This window comes from Engraulis encrasicolus, chromosome 13, assembly GCF_034702125.1.
Source record: "Engraulis encrasicolus isolate BLACKSEA-1 chromosome 13, IST_EnEncr_1.0, whole genome shotgun sequence".
Lineage (NCBI taxonomy): Eukaryota > Metazoa > Chordata > Actinopteri > Clupeiformes > Engraulidae > Engraulis > Engraulis encrasicolus.
In genome coordinates this window covers 9,271,844-9,281,843 of record NC_085869.1, presented here as the reverse complement: position 1 = coordinate 9,281,843, position 10,000 = coordinate 9,271,844, and the positions used below count along the sequence as shown (strand labels likewise).

Genomic DNA, 10,000 nt, shown 5'->3' with positions numbered 1-10,000 from the left:
GTGTCCGAGCCGGAAGGAGTGTCCACTGACGCGCACCGTCACACACCAGGGGGGACACAGAGTCACCTCCTCCGTCAGGTGATGATCACGCAGCACCTGCAGCACACCACCACAGATATTGTAGACTAGTGTTTCTCAACAGGGGCTCTACAGCCCCCCAAGGGGTGTTAGGGAGCCCTCAGGGGGCGCTGAAAGGGATACAGCTAAGAGGAGGGGCACATACAATTGAGGTGCATCAGTCTATCTATTTAATTTGTCAGTGCTAAGGAGTGGTTGGCAGGCTTATGAGGAGGTCAAGGGGACTTTGTTAGGCTTATAATTAGGTCAAGGGAGCGTTTGTTCAAAAAAAAAAAAAAAAAGTTGAGAACCACCGTGGTAGACCAACAGAATTCCCTCAGCCCCTCCAGCACACAGATGATATTCAATGTTACATTACACTTAGCTGACGCTTTTATCCAAAGCAACTTGTAATCAGGGCTTTGAACCGTTATTTTTTTTCCAAACGTTCCGTTCCGAACAGAAACGGAATTATAACGTTTCCGGTTCTGAGTTCCACCAATAAATTGACGTTCCCGAACCGGTTAGAACCAAAAAATATTGTTCTCGGAACGGTTAATTTCGTTCCTGTCAGCTGATTACTCCCCATAGGCCTAACTGACGTTAACCAAGAAAGACGGAAGTGCAAATGAGTCAGCCTACATTCAAAACTGTTTATTCAAGCGGATGAAAAGAATATCCTCCAGAATTTTGTCCTTCACTGACGACCTAAGCGGAGAAGCAGAGAATAAACCTCAATGATGAAAATGTGCACTCCACGCTGACTTGGGTCACGAGGAGCACTATGATGGACATTGTGAGTTTGTATTTGAAGCGGCCATGGATGCCCAATAACGCAGAACATTGTCGGTGCGCTTTACACGCGCTTCCCTGCAATGTCTTACAATAATGCAATGCAAACTCTGTCCTTTTGTATGACAGTGGTTTCTCTTAATTAAGATGTGGAGTGAAGACTTTGTAATCTAAAGCTCTCTCTCCATTCAGTCAGAGAATGTCTGATGTCACACAGGACGTGAACCTCAGCCGTCATGGTAACGTGCGCAGGAAAATAATGACTTTTTTTTTTTGTTTGAGGAACGGTATTAACCGGTATTAACTGGTTACCATTATTTTTAAATAAGTGTTCCCGTTCCAGAACATAAAAAATAATGACGTTTCCGGTTTCGTTTATGTTCACTGTAAAATACAAAAAGTTCCTGGTTTTCGTTTTCGTTCCTTGAACCGGTTCGAAGCCCTGCTTGTAATACAGAGTGTTGGTTACAGTCCCTGGAGCAAGCTGGGGTTAGTATATTTCCATACAGTATATAAGAAATGTATAAACAGTATATACAGTATAAACACTACATCTAAAAGTTTTAGTTGGAGAGTGAAATGGAAATGGAATGGCAGCATAGTACTGTTTTGCTTGTGACACACCGAGTCTACCCATCATGCATTGCGGTGGGCTACCTTGTAGATGGCGAAGCACTCCAGCTGGGCAGCGTGGACGGTGTTGGCCTGCTGAGGGTTATAGGTCACCCTGGATGGCAAAATGAATACAATAAATACAAATAAATAAAAGGATATTTCATGTCCCACTCAGAAAAATAAAGGACTTTTAACTTCACTTCAGAGTGCCTCAGATTTTTAATTACTTCATAATTCACAAGTGGTCTGATTACACTTCTCTAGGGAGGGTTTAGTTGTCCACCAGACGGCCGGCCAATAAGCGAACGCACTTGGGCGTATAACAACATACGTCATGAACGTCAACTGTCATCCTGCGATTTGTTACCACTCATTTCAAACCAGAGCTGAGCTCACTCCTCCTGCCAAAGCACTCAAGGGCTTAGAGGATCCAGACCAAAAATGAATCACAAACTAATTAATGTGGTATGGTAAAACCAGGCTAATAAAGATATGCACCACCTGAAGTCGGTGGTCTTGAGGGGCCCCAGGGTGCAGGTGGTTAAAATTAATATTATTAACGATAATGATAACAACAACATTTTAACAACATCAAAATAACCAGCTAGGCAAACCAAATGACAAGACGTATAGCACCTGAAGTCTGTAGTCTTGAGGGGCCCCAGGGTGCAGGTAGCGGGGGTGACGGCGAAGGGCGACTCGGGCCCCCCGGGGGTCCAGAAGAGGCAGAGCTTGCCCTTGGTGTGGTTGGTGAGGGTGAGGTGGCGTGAGTTGGGGACGTCGTAGAACAGCAGCTCGGGGGGGCTGAGGCAGACGTGGCAGCAGGGCTGGTGGGGCGGAGTCTGGCTGCGCGGACGCTTGCCCGCCGGCGTCTCCGACACAAAGTACTCGTCCATCGGCGTCTTAGCCGTCGGCGGCGGCACGCAGAGGGCCACTTCCTGTGTCAGGTCCTGCATGCGGTGGCGGAGAGGAGAGGAGAGAGCAGGAAATGACATCACAGGTTAGGTTACACACATGTGCGCGCACACACATGCACACATAGGTACAATTAAACACTCGTGCAGAGGGCCACTTCCTGTGTCAGGTCCTGCATGCGGTGGGGGAAAGGAGAGAGGAGGATATGACATCACAGGATACACATTACATTACGGTACATTACATTACATTGCATTTGACAGACACTTTATTACCAAAGCGACTTTCAAAAGTAGATATAATCATAGCCAACATCACTAGCAAATACAAAGTGCACAGACGCTGCGTGCGCACACATGCACACACACGCACAATCAGGCTCAGGTCCTGCAGGGAAGAGGGAGTGGGGCAATATCAACACTTATTATATGGTTGTGACGTCATCTGTCGAATGCTCCATTCATTTCAACGGGGCTCCCCAACGTTCGGACGTCTGTTATTTTTCGATAACGGACGGGTTGGTCTATAACAGACCGCTGTCAATGGCAACAAGACTTTTCACTGCTAAAGCGACTTTTCAACAAGACTCTAATCAGCTGCTGTGATAGACAGCACGTGTCCTGGCTACCGCTGTCAATGGCAACAAGACTGCTAAAGCCACTGGCTTGTATACAAGTCAGTGGCTAAAGCGAATGTTTCATATCACTCCGCAGGGGGTCCGGTCTTTTGTCACTCTAATCAGCTGCTGTGATAGACAACACCTGTTGTCCTGGCTACCTAGCTGTTGCCTAGCGTGTTCCACAACGGCACTGTTTTGTTTTGCGCAGCAACAATCTTAACATTAAATAGGTCTAAAGAAATGTCCCCGCCATGTGTGAATCATTTAAGTATATCCATATAATAAGTGGGTTAACTTTCGGCGAGTCGGTCGCTTTGTGGAATAGCAGCACTTCAGAGAGAACAAGACCCCTCCGCTCCGCGTCGGGGTCTAAAGATTCTCTCTGTCGTGCTGCTATTCCACGGTAGCGACCTTCTCGCCGAACGTTAACCCTTACAGAATACACGCACACACTTACACACACACAAGGACAATCAAAATATACTTGTACACTCACACACTCTCTCACACACACACACACACACACACACACACACACACACACACACACACACACACACACACACACACACACACACACACACACACACACACACACACACACACACACACACACACACACACACACACACACTCTCTCACTCACAGGAACACACCTTTCTTCCTATGTCAGGTCCTGCAGTGGAGGAGAATCATGAGAATGATAGAACAGTACACACACACACACACACACACACACACACACACACACACACACACACACACACACACACACACACACACACACACACACACACACACACACACACACACACACACACACACACACACACTGTGAACACACACATACACACACACCCACACACACACACACTGTGAACACCCACAGTGTTACCCACTGACTCCACACCTCTGGTATCTTGAGTGCCCCCTGCGGGTCGAGCTGCAGTCTGCCCTGAGCCAGCATGGCGCTGAGTCACACACGCACACACACGCACACGCACACACACACACACACACACACACACACACACACACACACACACACACACTGTGAACACACACACACACACACACACACACACACACACACACACACACACACACACACACACACACACACACACACACACACAGTGATCCCCACTCCACACCTCTGGTATCTTGAGTGCCCCCTGCGGGTCGAGCTGCAGTCTGCCCTGAGCCAGCATGCTGCTGAGGATGTCGGGGGGGTAGCAGGTGAGGCCCCTGCTCAGGTGTTCGCGATACACCTCCAGGTGACGCGGGCGCAGCACCATCGGCTTCAACAGCTCCGAGTGACACGTGCCAATCACGTCCAGGAACAGCGGATCCTGACAAACACAAGAAAGTAGACATCTTGAAAAAACTCCCGCACACTGACGATTTCGCTGAGAGATTGCCTGATGAAGGTCTAGTGCCGAAATGTCGTTCATTAAAGTAAAACAGGTCAGTGTGCGGGAGTTGTCTGCTGAGTGACCCATGGGCCATCTCCGACGTACCTGCCAGCTGTGCGAAAAAAATCCAAGTTTTATCCACAAGAAAGTACATCTTCTTCAAGTTCATCTACAAGTTTCGTTTGTTTCAGATAGAGATGCACCGGATCCTGATTTTTAGGATCCTGCTGGATACCGGATCCACTGCTTAAGATCCTGCCGGATCCGGAAACGGATACCAGATCCTATGAAAGGGTTGAAACACATAGCTAACTCGCACACGTGGGCCCTTTTCATTACGTTGGCACAAAATATTTTTAGGACTCATTGGCTTACTGCCACACTGCCTTCAACGGCTACTTCCAAAGGGCTTTTACTCTATGCAGCGATTGGGGTCGTGAAAGACTGACTGAAAAGCCTAGGCTGCGTAAAAAGTAGAGAAGCCCCAGATCCTGATTTTTAGTTAACTGCCGGATACCGGATCCACTGCTTAAGATCCTGCCGGATCCGGATAGTCTGAAAAACCCTATTATCCTGCCGGAACCGGATCTTGGATCCTGTACATCTTTTGTTTCAGACATGCAAAAGTTTTTATCTTTTAGCTGACACATCAGAAAACTTTTCAAAACAAAACATAAAACATAAAAACATTTACATGTCTGAAACATAAGAAACTTGAAGATTTGATATAACTTCAAGACATAATGAACATCATACATCCACAGAAAGTAGCAGGTTGTTACACGCGTCCGGATATCTTTTTGAAATGCGCTTTGTAAAACTCCATTTACGTTTGAACAAGAGGCAAAAACCAGTACCTTTTCAAAAACTATCTACACAGTAAAAAATATTCCTGTGATGTCACAGGGAATTACTGGCTACTAATTGCATTCATTTCACAGTAGTTTACTGTGGCCATCCTCACAGTTTACTGTGATCTTCTCACAGTAGTTTACTGTGGCCACACCACAGTAAGTTACTGTCACCCTACCCACACTACCATGATCCCGCCCCTCCATTCATCACCACAAAAGAGGTAGCTACCATGTTATTGTGGCACCTCCCATTCCCCACCATGACTGAGACAACTGTGGCATGGAACCAGTCCATCACACTGCGCTCATGAATTGATAGACAGAACTATCCATAACCACAGAGAAACTCAAGTTTCTGCAATATGTGCAATATTATTACCATTTAATAATTGTAGTTTCGTGGATGATAGTACATTAACCTGTGTGCATAGAATACTCTGGCTGAGCATAATTAGACAAACCTGAAATTTCTTTATCAAGTAAGCAACACACCAATAAGGATACCTGCTACCATAATACTCACTACCAATTAAATACAGTCCCAAGAAAAAGTTTGTACACCCTTTGACATTTCTTACCTTTCTGTTAAAATTGGTCATAAAACATGGTCTGATCTTCCCGGAAATCACAAGAAGGAACAACCAGAGTCTGCTTTAGCTAATTCAACCCAAACATTTACAAGTTTTCATATTTTCATTGGCCATAAGATGTAAACATTCACAGGACAGCAAGGCATAAGTAAGTACACCCTAGCATTCAATAGGTTTTAACCTTAAATTAGTCGCAATAACCTCAACCAGATGTTTCCTGTAGTTGCAGATCAGATTAACAAAACAATCTGGATGTATCTGGTCTCCCTCTTCTTTAGAAAACTGCCTCTCGTCAGCAAGGTTTGTGGGATGTCTGGAGTGCATAGCTTTCTTGACTTCATGCCATATAATCTCAATTGTTTTTTGTCAGGGCTTTGACTGGGCTATTCCAGAATGTGTATTTCATTATTATGAAGCCATTCTAATGTCGATTTGCTTCTAAAGTATGGGTTGTTGTCACATTTCAGGACCCATACTCTTGTGTGCTTCAACTGTGTGACAGACTTCCTCACGTTTTTTCTGTAAAATATCACAATAAATTTGAGTTCATTGTTCCACTGATAATAGCAAACTGTCAAGGGCCTGAGACAGCAAGGTAGCCGCATATAATGATGCTCCCGCCACCATACTCAGAAGAGGAGATGTAACCAAGAATAGCTAAAAATGGGATTCATTCTGCCAATCTAAAATTAATGGGGTTTCTGACCAAAAAAATATTGCTGCACCTTTGAGGTTTGCGAAAAAGCATTTATATGCTTCATAGAATTACTGCAAAATATTCTGTAGACCAACGTTGAAACCAAAGTTGAATTGTTCAGGGGAACACACAATGTCATGTTTGGAGGAGAACTGGAGAACCACACCTTCACCAAAACATCATCTCCACCTTTGAGTATGGTGGCGGGAGCATCATTATATGCGGCTACCTTGCTGCCTCAGGCCCTTTTCAGTTTGCTATTATCAGTGGAACAATGAACTCAGAAGTTTATCGAGATATTTTACAGAAAAAAGTGAGATAGTCTGTCACACAGTTGAAGCACACAAGAGTATGGGTGCTGAAATGTGACAACAACCCATACTTTAGAAGCAAATCGACATTAGAATGGCTTCATAATAATGAAATACACATTCTGGAATAGCCCAGTCAAAGCCCTGACAAAAAACAATTGAGATTATATGGCATGAAGTCAAGAAAGCTATGCACTCCAGACATCCCACAAACCTTGCTGACGAGAGGCAGTTTTCTAAAGAAGAGGGAGACCAGATACATCCAGATTGTTTTGTTAATCTGATCTGCAACTACAGGAAACATCTGGTTGAGGTTATTGCGACTAATTTAGGGTTAAAACCTATTGAATGCTAGGGTGTACTTACTTATGCCTTGCTGTCCTGTGAATGTTTACATCTTATGGCCAATGAAAATATGAAAACTTGTAAATGTTTGGGTTGAATTAGCTAAAGCAGACTCTGGTTGTTCCTTCTTGTGATTTCCGGGAAGATCAGACCATGTTTTATGACCAATTTTAACAGAAAGGTAAGAAATGTCAAAGGGTGTACAAACTTTTTCTTGGGACTGTAGCTAGCCAGCCAACAAACCAGTCCACCAAACAACCAAAAGAGTCAGTTGTCAGCAAACCAGCCAAAAAGCCGGCTAACCAACTAACACTCAGTTAGTCAGCCAACTAACCAACACACAGAAGTCAGTTGTATGGCTAGCCAGCTAACAAACCAGCCATACAGTCAACCAAAAGAGTCAGTTAGCCAGCCAACCAGCTGGCCAACAAACAGTCAGTTGGTCGGTCAGTTAGCTCACTAACCAACAAGCCGGACAGAGAGCCAGCGAACCAGTCATTTAGGCAAGCAACTCAAGCATTGTGACAGTCTGAGTTTATATAGAGGTGAAAGTTAACCATGTGACCAGAGTAATCAGGCATGTGGCAGCTGCAGGTAGTAATTCAATGAACGTGTAACAGTCCTATATACTGAAGTGAGGGCAGGTACTAATTGACAGATTGATTGGGCACTACCATTGTTCCTGGTTGATGGTAGGCAATGTCAATCATGTCATGCAACATTTGACTTTCAATTGTGCAATGGCACTTCACAAGATAGCCTAATTTTGTTTACTAGGTGGCAATATTCTGATTTTAAATTGGATGCTGGAGTTTGGGCGTGCACATCCAAGACAAAAGCATTAGCAGGTGCTAATTTTAAAAGTGTATGTGTAACACACTGCTTGCAACTTCATTTAATGGAAGTATAACTAGCAACATGTCCTATCATAGACCTTCTAATTAGGCCTGACAATTAGTAATTATAATCCATCATGGCCAGGAGCAACCTAAAGTGACATACAGAACACAACATTGGTTACACTCCCTAGGGTAGGGTTAGGAGGGATTTGAACCTGCAACTCTCTGATCTTGAGTCCACCTCCCTAACCATTAGGCCAAGGCAGCCACATAATGCACCCAATCATGGCCTAGAGGAAGGAAACACCTGTTATAACAGCACAGTAGTTAACTGTGATATGATGAAAAGTCTCTCTGGATTTCACAGTAACAAATTATGGCAGAATGTCACAGTATGTTACTGTGAAATGAATGCAATTAGTAGCCAGTAACTCCCTGTGAGTTCACAGTAAGATATTGTTACACACTTGAAGTGGGCGAAAGTTCAATGGGAAGGCATGTCAGTTGGGTTGAAGGCTGACACCTTTACAGTAGTTAACTGTGATATGACGAAATCACAGTATGTTACTGTGAAATGAATGCAATTAGTAGCCAGTAACTCCCTGTGAGTTCACAGTAAGATATTGTTACACACTTGAAGTGGGCGAAAGTTCAATGGGAAGGCATGTCAGTTGGGTTGAGGGCTGACGCCTTTACTCAAAGTGATATACAAATATACAATAATGGTTGCTGTCCCTAGGGCAATGTAGGGTTTGGAGGGATTTGAACCTGCAACCCTCTGAACTTAAGTCCACCTCCCTAACCATTAGGCCAAGACTGCCATATAGCACAATCTGGGCCTTCAGACAGTTCATGGACATTTACAACAAACTATTTAGTCATCAACTTCTTGTTTGCTACATGTCTTCCCATGCTTGGTCATCTCCTTTTTTCTCACTTCCTCATGTCAATATGTGCAACCTGAGGGGGAGGGGCTTAGGACATACGTGCTTCAGATCGTGTCCCATCATGCAATGCACTTATGGAGAGCCATTTATCTAGAAGGAATATCTTAAGTGTGCTTCAAAATATTACTCCTTGTTATATTCTGTGTTTATTGTAGGGGTTGTACTATTTAAAGTGGTACACAAGAAAAATGACCATATTCCCACCGTCATGAAGATGGTCATGTATATCTCCCAATATATATAAGCTCATTCTTCTGTTACTTGACAGAGAGTGGGGATAAAGTAGTCAACTGATGATGGGTGTATACATGTATACCACAAGACATTAAGAATGAAATAATTTGCTGAAAATGTCAATGAAAGGTGTGATTGTAATGAAGAGCCCAACCTGTCTATGACTGAAATTGTGCCCCAATGCACTAATAATTTAATAGATACTCCGCCCACACAGTAGTTTACTGTGATGTTTCCTAGTTTATCACTTTGTCATGCTGGTTATCCTTGAAGAGCACAGTAAAATACTGTGATGTGCAAGTTAGGTGAGAAATGGCAAGTGACACAATGATTTCAGACTAATTTGCTGTGTGCCGTGTGACCATCACAGTAGCATAGTGTACCAGAACATCAGAGTAATTAACTGTGAGATTTCACAGTAAATTACTCTGAAATCCTTGTAAATTTTTACTGTGTATGGATACGTGTGAACAGCTTCATAGTAGGTAGTTATTGCAATGCTATATAATATGGGGAGCTACTGTACCATCCTTCTTGTTTTTTCCTCCCATTTCTTTGTTTGTATGTGCCACTTGCAGTAGGTTTATCTGTAATGCATCCCATCCTGTTTGTCTGCTCTTGTTATTTATCTGCTGGTGTCGTTAATCAGTTTATGGGTGTGTGTGTACTTTACGTGTGTGTGTGTGTGTGTGTGTGTGTGTGTGTGTGTGTGTGTGTGTGTGTGTGTGTGTGTGTGTGTGAGTGTGTGTGTGTGTGTGTGTGTATAATGT

The 10,000-nt window shown here is 43.9% G+C and overlaps 1 protein-coding gene across 1 annotated transcript in view; it reads right to left on the bottom strand.

Annotated features, from left to right (window-relative positions):
• cfap65 (cilia and flagella associated protein 65) overlaps nucleotides 1–10,000 on the bottom strand; it is a 47,490-nt gene that overhangs the window by 26,548 nt on the left and 10,942 nt on the right. Inside the window, exons 9-12 of the mRNA XM_063213020.1 lie at nucleotides 4,153–4,350; nucleotides 2,101–2,414; nucleotides 1,507–1,576; nucleotides 1–96 (exon numbers count right to left, since the gene is read on the bottom strand). The exon at nucleotides 1–96 is cut by the window's left edge and continues 42 nt beyond it. Coding sequence (XP_063069090.1) covers nucleotides 1–96; nucleotides 1,507–1,576; nucleotides 2,101–2,414; nucleotides 4,153–4,350 — 678 coding nt within the window. The remainder of the gene's footprint in view (nucleotides 97–1,506; nucleotides 1,577–2,100; nucleotides 2,415–4,152; nucleotides 4,351–10,000) is intronic.